The sequence below is a fragment of the Embiotoca jacksoni genome, unplaced genomic scaffold (genome assembly GCF_022577435.1).
Source record: "Embiotoca jacksoni isolate LCO1_2020_lvr unplaced genomic scaffold, fEmbJac1.0.p SCAF_6, whole genome shotgun sequence".
Classification (NCBI taxonomy): domain Eukaryota; kingdom Metazoa; phylum Chordata; class Actinopteri; family Embiotocidae; genus Embiotoca; species Embiotoca jacksoni.
In genome coordinates, this window is record NW_027185414.1 from 15632802 (window position 1) to 15647353 (window position 14552).

Consider the following 14552-nt stretch of genomic DNA (forward strand, 5'->3'; position numbering starts at 1 on the left):
GTCAGTGAGTAATAAGTATTGGCTCAGAAAGATGGATGTCTTTTGTTAGAGATTCATGGGATTCTTCACCCTGTACTTTTTCATGCCTTGGGCTGCATCAGTTTATTTTTCTGCTCTCAATGCTCTGAAATATTTTTGATTTATATCCTACACCGATGAGTGCTTTTCTGAGAGGAGGCTACACCCCAGACTCCAAGAAAACAACCCCCCCGTAAAGGACAAATGATGTTAAATGCTGGGCACAGATAAGAATTGCAAGATAAAAAGTGAAAAGATGCAGTGAAGGAGCTTCTTTTTCTACAGACTCAGTGCTGAGGAAGTCAGATCTGATAGGAGGTTATAAGGCATCTCAGATGACTGAATTTAATGGAATGACAAATCCAGCTTTTCAAGTAGAACAGTGGGAATGAGAAATGGGGCTCTGACGCAAAGTGTCCAGAGCCTGATATCAAGTTATGCTGGCGCTGTCTCACGATATCTGCTGTTCTTCAAAAGAAGGAAAATATTGCAGCTAGTTGCTCTGAATTTTTTTGCCATTAATGACATTGAATTTCTGGAGGAGAATCTTTCTACTAAACCATGAAAAGGCACAGAGAAAGCCTTTGTAACCTTCTGAAGGGCACGGGTGATTTCAACGCTTTAATGAGGAGAAATGAACAAAAGGGGTAGAGATGACAAAGGCCGCTCCAAGTATACATGACCCTCCTCCTAAATTCTGCCACTGCATATCCCCTCTTGGGAATAAACAAAGAGAAAGACAAAGCCACACACCCATCTACTCTTACAAGAGGAAAATGTCAGTGTGACGTGCCAGCTACTGATGCGTCCTAATGAGAGAATTTTCCCCTCCTCAAGTCACAGAGGCCCTTACAGCGCCTATGCCGTGGTGGACTCAGCCAGTAAACAGACTAATTGGTAATTAGCTGCTTTTATTGTTGGGAAAGACTGGTCTTATAGTGAGAAAGGAGTAATAACAAACGTGTATCTGTGCTATATAAGCATGAAAAAATTATCGTCGTCAGGATGTCAGAGTTTCTGTGTTATGCAAACATGAGAATCTTCATAGTACACTTGCATGAGTGCATTGGTAGTGCCGAGTCATTTTAAGTAAGTAACCTATACATACTTTTATAAACCTCACTCATTTTCCTCCCTCTCTGTCGACAAGCGTTGGTGTTACTTCATTAACTCAGCATTGATTGATTTCGAATTTTGGCCATGTCGGGGGCCGGCAACAAGGTGTACTGCAGCCCAGTATGGTAAAGTAACTGCAGTGAATACTAAAACCTGCACATTGGGGCGGGTTTAATAATCGTCAATTGACAAATTGACAGTAGCCTGCGTGATTCTGCCTTCTTTCTGCTCATTCTTTCTGATTTCAGGGATATTATTAGTGTATGGTTTATGCTCACACCTAAACAACATGTGAATTAAAGAGTGACAACAATAACGCCACCTACTCTGATTCAAAGCAGTTGTATAAATATCTGTTTATGAAAGAGCTTTCACTGAAGGCCCTGTCCTTCTGCAGTCTAGACTGCAGACGAGTCAAAACCTTCTTTCTAAAGATCCAGGACCCTTGCGGCCTGGCTCTTAGGGGACCTGGGAAATGGTTTTGAACAGGCGATGCCAGAATCAATTAAATCTTTGAACTCATTCCAAACCTCAGAGACAGCCAGTGCAAAGATGATAAAACTAGAGAAATGTGATTGTGTCATTTAGCTTCTGTTAAGCGTTTCACAGCAATATTTCCCACTACTACAAGTGAAAATGGAAAAGGCAGGAAGAGAACAAGTTCATTTAAAAAGCAATGAGAGTGTGACTGACCTCCTCAATGTTGATCTCAGATAAGAGCAGTCTTGTCTTCACAGTATTTATGAACTGAAACATGGTTGAAGTTGTCTCTTAATCTAATGACATGTCAAGAATAAAAACACAACTTTCTTTGAAGCTACACATTTAGACAAAGGCGTTTGAATGCAATCTATGTCAAGCTGTTTTAAAATGCAAATTGATGTATATCGATATGAACTATTCTTACGCTAGTGATTGGATGTGGAAGTGGTCAGTGTGAGTTTGCATTGGGAATAAAACATGAAGATAAAGGACAAGATATTCACTACAATGGTCAGATTTATTAATCCTGTTTCCTTCGCTGCTCTCATTAAATTGAACTGAACCAACAAAATGTTGTCTCCCAGCAAAACTTGGCATTGCCCTGTCATCATACGCTGTATATGCAAGCTCACATTCCTGATAAACTACTTTGCAGTGTGGACATTGTGCTGTTTACCTTGCAGTCGATGAGGCGAAAAATACATAGAGATTATTGCCATGATAACCTTCATAGAATTGTACAATCTATCCTCAGATTATTGCAAACATCAATTTGGTGTGTGAAACTCATAAATCTATTATTGAAAATGGTATTATTATTTAATTATTGATTTCCTGGTTCATATTTCATTGTCTTACTGATTCATTTAGCAGGATGCTTTTGCAACATTAAAGCATTTAAATATTTATTTATTTCCACGTCTCTTCAGAGCATTCCTTATGTTCAAATTAAAAAATATTCCCAATACCTAACACATCTACTCACTTGAGGTTCCGGTGTTTAATTAGAGAAATCAAGACCCTCGTTTGTATTCAGGGTTTGTTGTTTGGACGGCGTTATGGTGAAGGATGTCCACCTCAATGTCAGGGATGTTGCTTTTCCTCCATTCAGTAATGCTGGTGGCTTTAATGAGAGGCAGAACATCCGCAAGACATATTAGCAAGTCTTGTTTAAAGCCCGAGGGCGGATTATTCCACCTAGATTTTATTTCAAGTCGCTTCGAGTTTTGATATTTGTCGAGTTATTGTGTTGAGAAGGCCAAATAAACCATTTGAACTTGCACCATTTATAACTGTAAGAACAATAACATCTTTCCAACACTGTTCTATGCCATTTGTGAACAATATTTCTGAATTATGGGACCAAGGGGAGCAACATATTGACTGAAAAGTGTTGTACAGATGACAGAGCTGCAGTGAAACACCCATGTAATCCGTGCTGTAGAGCAAGTAAACCTAAGTAGTTGAGATGACCAGTCCAGTGCTAAGCCATGTATTGTGTACCTACACAGATGTTTAAAAAGGACTGTTGTATTGTTGAAATCAATACCACAATATTAAAGAGTATTTTTAGATATATCATTGCAGTTGATGTCGAATGCAATGAATTGTGTTCCACTGTTATGCATTACATCTCACTAAGCTCTTCACGTGTAAAATAAGATCTTTGGTACTTTTTGTTAATTTATAATTAAAACCTTCTTCTACTTCTTTAGCTGCGTCCCAAATTGCATACTTTGTCTTTAAAATTTTCATACATACGGCAGTAACATTTACAAAGTATCTACTGTTGCACATAGTATGTACACAGTTGGGACATACTAATGTATCAAAAAAAATTGCCTTGAACTTCAACCCTCTTGGTCTTATCCATCTCAATCTGTAGCGCCACATTTGAAGTAAAAGGACAAAGGATGCGAGTTGGAACGAGTACGCTTCCTTTTAAGGCATTTTTCTTCTTCTCTTTCTTCCTTTTGCTGCATTATCACTACCAACTCTATCGGCAGATCAGGCGATGCGACGTATCTTCCACCGTGCAGAGGATTGTGGGTCAGAACAACCAGAATAGCGTGCTGGCCTGCATACTGCAAAATACAACCAGATGTAGTAGGACATCCTGGTACTTTTGGCATACTACATTTAACATACTATGTATTGGCACATACAAAAACAAATTCTGGCATACTAATAGTATTGTAGTTTGGGTATTGGAAAGCACAGTTCTTTTTCTCCTTCTTCTAGTTATCAGATAAACAAGACACCGACAACTGAGGCTGTAAATATGATTGTGGCAATAATTATTTTTCTTCTTTTTTGCACGATTGTCAAAACTGGCTTGAATGTAAAAACATGTTTTAATACTGTTCCTTTTTAGCTGACAGCTTCTTTGATATGAAGCTGTACAAACACCAGTGTGTCCTGAAATCTTAATGTGGATGATGAGACCTGCTTTTCTTTTTTTTAACAGACCATAGACTTCGTCAAGGTCTTCTCCTCGCTCTCAGTTGTGTCAGAACTAATATACAATGACTGTTTTTACTGCAACACAGTGTTTGATGTTTTGGCTTTGTACTCCACCCTCATTATGTTGGATGTAAAATGACACAATGAAGGAGAGTAAATTGCAAACTGTCCGTTTTAATTGGAGAGTATTTACAGACAATGAAATCATGAGAACAGACAAAGACCTGCAGTCGTTTTGAAATGGTTTTGAAATGGTTGTGTTATCATGGTCAGGGATCTTTAACTAATTAAAGCAAAAGTCGCTTGTCAATTTGAGTTTGTTGTTAAAAATCTACGACTTCTGCAGTAGCTGCGTACAAGCAGCTCTATCTTTCCATGTAATAATGGATGGATTGTGGTGTTCTGTATCTGAATGAGAGTTCAGACAGGAAGCAAATAGTTTCTGAATTATTGAGGAAAAACCCAGAAATGAACTGTATTTTGTAGTGCGTGCAGAAAAAGGCTGGGACTACACTGGTACTACTATACTACAGGCAGAAGGAACACATCTTTAATAGAACAGTGAAGCAAAGTTCCTCTCTTATTGATAACAAATACAGTGGTGTGAAAAAGTGTTTGCTCCCTTCCTGATTTCTTATTTTTTTTGCATGTTTGTCACACTTAAATGTTTCAGATCATCAAACAAATTTAAATATTAGTCAAAGATAACAAGTAAACACAAAATGCAGTTTTTAAATGAAGGTTTTTATTATTAAGGGAGAAAAAAAAAATCCAAACCCACATGGCCCTGTGTGAAAAAGCGTTTGCCCCCCTAAACCTAATAACTGGTTGGGCCACCCTTATCAGCAACAACTGCAATCAAGCGTTTGCGATAAATTGCAATGAGTCTTTTACAGCTGTGGAGGAATTTTGGCCGACTCATCTTTGCAGAGTTGTTGTAATTCAGCCACATTGGAGGGTTTTCCAGCACCAACCTCCTTTTTAAGGTCATGCCACAGCATCTCAATAGGATTCAGGTCAGGACTTTGACTAGGCCACTCCAAAGTCTTCATTTTGTTTTTCTTCAGCCATTCAGAGGTGGACTTGCTGGTGTGTTTCGGATCATTGTCCTGCTGCAGAACCCACGTTTTTCTTCAGCTTGAGGTCACGAACAGATGGCCGGACATTCTCCTTCAGGATTTTTTGGTAGACGGTAGAATTCATGGTTCCATTTATCATAGCAAGTCTTCCAGGTCCTGAAGCAGCAAAACAGCCCCAGACCATCACACTACCACCACCATATTTTACTGTTGGTATGATGTTCTTTTTCTGAAATGCGGTGTTACTTTTATGCCAGATGTAATGGGACACACACCTTCCAAGAAGTTCAACTTTTGTCTCGTCAGTCCACAGAGTATTTTCCCAAAAGTCTTGGGGATCATCAAGATGTTTTCTGGCAAAAATGAGACAAGCCTTAATGTTCTTTTTGCTCAGCGGTGGTTTTGGTCTTGGAACTCTGCCATGCAGGTCATTTTTGCCGAGTCTCTTTCTTATGGTGGAGTCATGAACACTGACCTTAACTGAGGCAAGTGAGGCCTGCAGTTCTTTGGATGTTGTTGTGGGGTCTTTTGTGACCTCTCGGATGAGTCGTCGCTGCGCTCTTGGGGTAAGTTTGGTCGGCCGGCCACTCCTGGGAAGGTTCACCACTGTTCCATGTTTTCTCCATTTGTGGATAATGGCTCTCACTGTGGTTCGCTGGAGTCCCAAAGCTTTAGAAATGGCTTTATAACCTTTTCCAGACTGATAGATCTCAATTACTTTCTTTCTCATTTGTTCCTGAATTTCTTTGGATCTCGACATGATGTCTATCTTTTGAGGATCTTTTGGTCTACTTCACTTTGTCAGGCAGGTCCTATTTAAGTGATTTCTTGATTGAGAACAGGTGTGGCAGTAATCAGGCCTGGGTGTGGCTAGAGAAATTGAACTCAGGTGTGATAAACCACAGTTAAGTTATGTTTTAACAGGAGGGGGCAAACATTTTTTTCACACAGGGCCATGTGGGTTTGGATTTTTTTTCTCCCTTAATAATAAAAACCTTCATTTAAAAACTGCATTTTGTGTTTACTTGTGTTATCTTTGACTAATATTTAAATTTGTTTGATGATCTGAAACATTTAAGTGTGACAGACATGCAAAACAATTGGAAATCAGGAAGGGGGCAAACACTTTTTCACACCACTGTATATTTGACCTGTTATAATACTTCATTAAAATGGAATAATACAGTGAACAATACTCTCTATACAAGCTACAGTTACTGATACTGCTGGAAAAACAAACGGGTACGAGGTCTCGGCTGGCTATGTACCCAATCACTGAAGAATTTATGGCTGGTGAGGCGCTGCAGTGCTCACCGGCCTGCTATGTACTGAGAACCCAAACACTCTTACATCTTTAAAGGCACTGTAACATATCAAATGTAGACAAAACAAAACAAAATCTGTTAACAATTTTGACATTTTGATACCAAATGAGTTGAAGAAGGACGTTCTACGTCCTTACTCCTCATGCACTGATGTAAGCATCGGGAACACAGTGGGGATTTCTTGACTGAGATTTTACCCTTTTATTGATTTTCACTCAAATAGTTACAATGGCCAAATGTTTTCCTCTTTTCTCCAACTGTATACTGTAGAGAGGCAAACTCCTACTGCCTACAGCAGTCGTATCAGAAGTCTGACATCTGAACCACTGAGCCAGCATTACATAGCAGATATTTATCTCAGAGGTGTCAAAAATGATAATGACGTGTTTGAAATTCAAAACATTTCCTCACTACAGGCAGGTGTGGATGAACAAATATAATTTAATAAAATCTTTGCACATTGTGGGAGGATTTCATCACTATGAACTATGGGATCAAATGTTGTAATTTCATGTGTACTGCTCTGCCTCTAAAAAGTTATCGTCGGTGTAAGAGCTGGAGGTTGATTGTTCTCTCTCAGCGATGTGTCTGCTGTGTGTTGTCTGCTCCCAAATGATTTTGTACGGTTAATGACAATGAGTGTGTTCTTGTATGTGCATATCTTTTCTCCTGCCCCTGTCCTCTGTGAATGTGGGAGCAGATGGCTTCTATATCTCAGTTGCTTTGCCGTGCACGCAATGAAAGAGCACTTCGTGTTGCACTCCACACACGCCTGGAGTTAAAGTCAGTCACATGATCTGCTTAACTGAAAAACTAGTCATGTGACAGGCTGGGTAAAAGTGAATTTTTTCGTTAGATGTGATGTATTTGAACCTCTATCGCAAGGTTGGGGCAGCATGTTTGTCAAACATTGGTTTTATGTGCACATGCTGAACAGATCAAGTTACTAAACTATCCAAACAACACCAACCTGCCCTCACTGCTGCTTTAGGGATTCACCACTGAGGAAACTGTCTCCAGGTTTAATTAATCGCCAACATGCACAGGCAGTCAGATGAATGGGACTTCAGGCTACATTTGCTCAGATTGGAAGACTTGCAGAACTTTTATTCTGTCCTTAGTCTAATCACAGTGTTGTCTCATCAAGAGCTGAGGCACTTCCTGTCTTCTTCACAGCAGAGAAACTTTAACAACTGTGTGTTGAATGTGAGGAGTTGAAGTTATTCTGCCTCAGGCTCGCATCGTTCACTGCCTTCCTTCAACTTGGATGTTCCTCAACTTTTTGCTTTGTTAATGTTTCAGAGCACTTTTAAAACACTGCTCTGTCATTGTGATGCATAACAGATAAATATGCGTGCACAACACTGCACCACACATGATAAATGTGAGCGTCCAGCTTTTAGTAATATGAACTTAAAAGTTTGAAAAAGTCTCGTGAAAATCTTGAAGGAGAAAAGTTAACATCTTAGGATATTCTCTTATTCGGTTTATTGTGGAGAGTTAAAGTACAGTGGGTACGGAAAGTATTCAGACCCCTTTAAATTTTTCACTCTTTGTTTCATTGCAGCCATTTGCTAAAATCAAAAAAGTTCATTTTATTTCTCATTAACGTACACTCAGCACCCCATCTTGACAGAAAAAAACAGAAATGTAGAAATTTGTGCAAATTTATTAAAAAAAGAAAAACTGAAATATCACATGGTCATAAGTATTCAGACCCTTTGCTGTGACACTCATATTTAACTCACATGCTGTCCATTTCTTCTGATCCTCCTTGATATGGTTCTACTCCTTCATTGGAGTCCAGCTGTGTTTAATTAAACTGATTGGACTTGATTAGGAAAGGCACACACCTGTCTATATAAGACCTTACAGCTCACAGTGCATGTCAGAGCAAATGAGAATCATGAGGTCGAAGGAACTGTCCAAGGAGCTCAGAGACAGAATTGTGGCAAGGCACAGATCTGGCCAAGGTTACAAAATAATTTCTGCAGCACTCAAGGTTCCTAAGAGCACAGTGGCCTCCATAATCCTTAAATGGAAGAAGTTTGGGACGACCAGAACTCTTCCTAGACCTGGCCGTCCAGCCAAACTGAGCAATCGTGGGAGAAGAGCCTTGGTGAGAGAGGTAAAGAAGAACCCAAAGATCACTGTGGCTGAGCTCCAGAGATGCAGTAGGGAGATGGGAGAAAGTTCCACAAAGTCAACTATCACTGCAGCCCTCCACCAGTCGGGGCTTTATGGCAGAGTGGCCCGACGGAAGCCTCTCCTCAGTGCAAGACATATGAAAGCCCGCATAGAGTTTGCCAAAAAACACGTGAAGGACTCCCAGACTATGAGAAATAAGATTCTCTGGTCTGATGAGACCAAGATTGAACTTTTTGGCATTAATTCTAAGCGGTATGTGTGGAGAAAACCAGGCACTGCTCATCACCTGCCCAATACAATCCCAACAGTGAAACATGGTGGTGGCAGCATCATGCTATGGGGGTGTTTTTCAGCTGCAGGGACAGGACGACTGGTTGCAATTGAGGGAAAGATGAATGTGGCCAAGTACAGAGATATCCTGGAAGAAAACCTCTTCCAGAGTGCTCTGGACCTCAGACTGGGCCGAAGGTTCACCTTCCAACAAGACAATGACCCTAAGCACACAGCTAAAATAACAAAGGAGTGGCTTCGGAACAACTCTGTGACCATTCTTGACTGGCCCAGCCAGAGCCCTGACCTAAACCCAATTGAGCATCTCTGGAGAGACCTGAAAATGGCTGTCCACCAACGTTCACCATCCAACCTGATGGAACTGGAGAGGATCTGCAAGGAAGAATGGCAGAGGATCCCCAAATCCAGGTGTGAAAAGCTTGTTGCATCATTCCCAAGAAGACTCATGGCTGTACTAGCTCAAAAGGGTGCTTCTACTCAATACTGAGCAAAGGGTCTGAATACTTATGACCATGTGATATTTCAGTTTTTCTTTTTTAATAAATTTGCACAAATTTCTACATTTCTGTTTTTTTTCTGTCAAGATGGGGTGCTGAGTGTACATTAATGAGAAATAAAATGAACTTTTTTGATTTTAGCAAATGGCTGCAATGAAACAAAGAGTGAAAAATTTAAAGGGGTCTGAATACTTTCCGTACCCACTGTATTAGCTAGAGACCACTAAATATGAGGCTGTAGCCTATAGCCAGTTATCCTGATAACACTCATCGTTTTGACATCTTGGTTTTTTTATCAGACTAAATGAGAAATAATATATTAATATCAATCATTTCCTGGCTGTAGCCTCACATTCAACACCATGAAATAAAGAGGGCGGTATCTTCTTATCAAACTCTCAGTACACAAAAGGGATTTTTCCACAAATTATCGATCTTTTTCTTTAAACTAATGATAGCATTTCGTTGCCACTTGGAGGCAGCCGAAAGTAAGTTTGAATACAACATTGACACATCATCACATTTTATGTTGCGATTTTGATTTGTTTGCAAGCAGTTGGTCATTTACACATCTGTCAGGTATTGAGAAGATTTATTTATATTTCTCACCGACTAGGAAATATAAGTCCAATATGAACTCCCCTTTATCTCTATTTTGGTCTCCACCAACTCCTGAGGAGAAAAATCTCTCTCTAGCCACTAAATTCTCCACTTTGTGTGTGTGTGTGTGTGTGTGGGTGGGTGGGTGGGTGGGTGGGTGGGTGTGTGTGTGTGTGTGTGTGTGCTGTTTGGTGCTGGACAGATAACATCATTTTGAATTTCATTTTTGTAAATGAAGATTTATATGAATACTGAGTGAAAGTTGTTATCACCAAATGCCTGTTGAAAGCTTCTTTTGGTGTCTGCTTTAACATCAGACTCAGGGTTGAGGTACATGAATATGTCCTTTTTAATAACCAAATGTGGAAGGGAGACATGTGTGTTTTAATTTTAAACTACTGATACAAAAGTATTGTTTACCTTTCAAAGAAACTTTGTGCTATCTCCTGCTTTTTCAGGAGAAGTTCTTTTTGTTTTGGTTAATAATGTAATCCTATTATACCTGCCTCCCCTCGATATTGTTGTTTTAGTTCTTACTTGGCTGACACGATTTGTCACTCCAATGTTAAAACAATCTGCTCATGAATATTAACCATTCTCAATCTGCTTAAAACACACACACTCTGCATGCAGACACACACACACACACACACACACACACACAAACTTAACCTTGTCCTTTGCATGCAGTGTCACTGAGAATTCAAAGCCTTTCTCCTCTGTGGGTCTTTGAGGCTGCTTCATTTATGTTCCTTCCTCACTATTTCATTTCATGTCTGAGATTTTAAAACGGATCTCAGTCTTCATTTACCACAGCCTAAACTGTTCATTCATTTTTGTTGTATTCTGACACTTTAGACACGTACTAATTCAAAACAGCTTCTATAAAAATGGCAGAAAACACAACGATGACAAATACTATCAATTAACGGAAGAAAACTTGTCACTTTTCTGAGCTTGGATTTAATTTTACTCTGAAAAAGAAAACAAAGCTGTTTATTATGCCAGGTAGGATGGGAATTGTCCCTGATAACCCCAGTCTGTCAGCAGCAACCTGAAATACTGAAACTTTGTGATGAAACGTATCTTTCTTTTTATTGTTCTTTAGTCTCAATATGCTGCTGGGGACTGAAGCCTTCTCTTTTAATGAAATTATTAAGTCATGATACCAGAGCTGGTTTTCAATTTCCTGCTGATTAGGACATTTTAATTAACAATATGCCATTATTATCCATGGCTTAGGGGTAAATCCTTATTCAGTATATATATATTTTTTTGTGTGGGTTGTATAATTTTAGGCAAATTCCGATACGGAGGCAGCTCCTCGTGCAGCTTGCGGTCTTACAGACTCAAATGTCAGTCAAGATTTTTTTTTCACCGGTTTACCATCAACCTCTCACCTGCACCCCATGTTTCCACAAATCATAAATATCACTGTGCTGTTCAATAACACACCCACTATATACCAGACCATACTGCCGCACACTATTGAGTCTGCATAATGTCCCACAGGTCCCCGGAATCATATCAAATGAAAAACCTGGGAAATCTCAGGCTTCTCTTATATTTTCCAAGCTAGACAGTGTAATCATGCAAAAGCAGTTTGGAAACTTTTACTGTGGACTTCAAGAGGGTATTGCTTCATTTTTTATCTACATTATTTTGGGCATTTAAACCAGCCGCATGTGGGTAGAGCTCCCTGACTGTTAAGCCCACTCTGAGGTTTGTCTCTTAAAGTGCATTAAAACCTCTTGGACACAGTACAGAATGTTTAAAAGATGCCACCAGACTTTTATGAAGTCTGGGCATGAAGGGAATCGATAGACAAGGACCATAAGCAGTTGTTTGTCACGCTGAAGGCGTGTTTGTTAAATGTCTGTCTGCTGTCTGTGCTGTCGCTGTTTTGTACCATTGTTTTCAGCCTTTTAAACACACAAACACCCCTTCTGTCTTAGTGTACGAACACAGAGAAAAACTCAAATATTACCACTTGATTTATTATTAATAGAAAGGTTGTGTGTGTTACTGTAGTGATACCTTTAGGGAAATTAGTTTTACTTTGTCCTTTCTGTGCAGGTCAAAAAGCAAAGAACAGCTCGGTAGGGATCCAATCGTTTGTTCATGGACACTAGAGCCTCTTTTCATGCGTATGAACTCCTGGTGTTTCTGCTGAAGGACAACCAGTCAGTCTCTTTAAATTACAGGCTATCCTTCACCTGCTAACATACATTACAGCACAAGGGAAACAACATTCATCACAGCGATAATATTAGCACCATCATTTTTCCACATTCCTTAAATGTCACCTCACGCTCAGCCTCAGCAGTAGGTAGAGATGCTGTGGCCTAGACAATTATTCATATGTTATTTGTCTTCCTGTGCCTCCTAGAGACTCCAGGGAGGGGAGAGGATGGTCAGCCGGACACATCATTCTCCGACTCGTCGCTGTTTGCTCACTGGGGTCAGGAGCTCGGTCCAGACAACCGGCGGGTGGCACTGAAGATGTTCCAGTACTATGGATATAACGCCTACCTCAGTGATCGTCTCTCTTTAGACAGGCAAATACCAGACCTCAGGCCTGATGGGTAAGTTTGCCGGTAGAATGGTGCTCAAGCACGAGCACCCCACACGACATGTTAGTCAATAATATAGATCTGTAAAGGGAGTGAGTGTGGCAGTTTTATTGTCTGCAAACATATTTTTTTTCATCAATTGTACTTTAATAGTTGGAGTTGAATGCAAAAGTGTTAAAAATTATTTATACTGTAGTTTAGTTATGGTATCAGCTAACATGTTTGGGTCTCCATATTGAAGTCCTTATATCATAATCATTATCACATCTTATCATGATATATGATAATCGATCGAAGTCACACCATAACAATCAAAGTACCACGACCTGTTGATGAAAAGGGTCTACAGCCATATTAAGAGCACTGAGGCTATGATTTCACAGTGGTGATGTTAGTATGAAATTATGCCCGCAAATGCTATACCGCCATGCCGTTGCTTAGCAGGTATACTGTTTACCATGTTCACCATTTTTGTTTAACATGTTAGCCTGATAACAGCAGTGAACTCAAAATTCAGCTGATGCTGATGGAAATTCACGAGTTTTGCTGGTCATAAATCAAAGTATTGGACTGGTTGTAATTTGGCTGCATGCTAGATGAACAGCCAGTGGATCACCAGAACGATACCAATATACAGTGCATCCAGAAAGTATTCACAGAGCTTCACTTTTTCCACATTTTGTTATGTTACAGCCTTATTCCAAAATGGATTAAAAGAAAAAAAATTTCCTCAGAATTCTACACACAATACCCCATAATGATAACGTGAAACATTGTTTGTGAAAAATGAAAAAATCCCATGTACATAAGTATTCACAGCCTTTGCCATGACACTCAAAATTGAGCTCAGGTGCATCCTGTTTCCACTGATCATCCTTGAGATGTTTCTACAACTTCCACCTGTGGTAAAGTCAGTTGATTGGATATGATTTGGAAAGGCACACACCGTCTATATAAGATCCCACAGTTGACATGTCAGAGCACAAACCAAGACATGAAGTCCAAGGAATTGTCTGTAGACCTCCGAGACAGGATTGTATCGAGGCACAGATCTGGGGAAGGGTACAGAAAAATGTCTGCAGCATTGAAGGTCCCAATGAGCACAGTGGCCTCCATCATCTGTAAATGTAAAAGTTTGGAACCACCAGGACTCTTCCTACAGTTGGCCGCCCGGCCAAACTGAGCGATCGGGGGAGAAGGGCCTTAGTCAGGGAGGTGACCAAGAACCTGATGGTCACTCTGACAGAGCTCCAACGTTGCTCTGTGAAGAGAGAAGAACCTTCCAGAAGGACAACCATCTCCTCAGCACTCCACCAAGCAGGTCTGTATGGTAGAGTGGCCAGACGGAAGCCACTCCTCAGTAAAAGGCACATGACAGCCCACCTGGAGTTTGACAAAAGGCACCTGAAGGACTCTCAGACCATGAGAAACAAAAGTCTCTGGTCTAATGAAACAAAGATTGAACTATTTGGCCTGAATGCCAAGCGTCATGTCTGGAGGAAACCAGGCACCGCTCATCACTTGGCCAATACCATCCCTACAGTGAAGCATGGAGGTGGCAGCATCATGCTGTGGGGATGTTTTTCAGCGGCAGGAACTGGGAGACTAGTCAGGATGGAGGGAAAGATGAATGCAGCAATGTACAGAGACATCCTTGATGAAAACCTGCTCCAGAGCGCTCTGGACCGCAGACTGGGGCGAAGGTTCATCTTCCAACGGGACAACGACCCGAAGCACACAGCCAAGATAACAAAGGAGTGTCTTCGGGACAACTCTGTGAATGTCCTTGATTGGCCCAGCCAGAGCCCAGACTTGAACCGATTGAACATCTCTGGGGAGATCTGAAAATGTCTGTGCACCGACACTCCCCATCCAACCTGATGGAGCTTGAGAGGTCCTGCAAAGAAGAACGGGAGAAACTGCCCAAAAATAGGTGCCAAGCTTGTAGCATCATACTCA

The 14552-nt window shown here is 40.5% G+C and overlaps 1 protein-coding gene across 1 annotated transcript in view; it reads left to right on the forward strand.

Moving 5' to 3' along the window:
• galnt18b (UDP-N-acetyl-alpha-D-galactosamine:polypeptide N-acetylgalactosaminyltransferase 18b) overlaps nt 1-14552 on the forward strand; it is a 75224-nt gene that overhangs the window by 19938 nt on the left and 40734 nt on the right. Inside the window, exon 2 of the mRNA XM_069174152.1 lies at nt 12410-12605. Within this exon, the coding sequence (XP_069030253.1) occupies nt 12410-12605 (196 nt within the window). The remainder of the gene's footprint in view (nt 1-12409; nt 12606-14552) is intronic.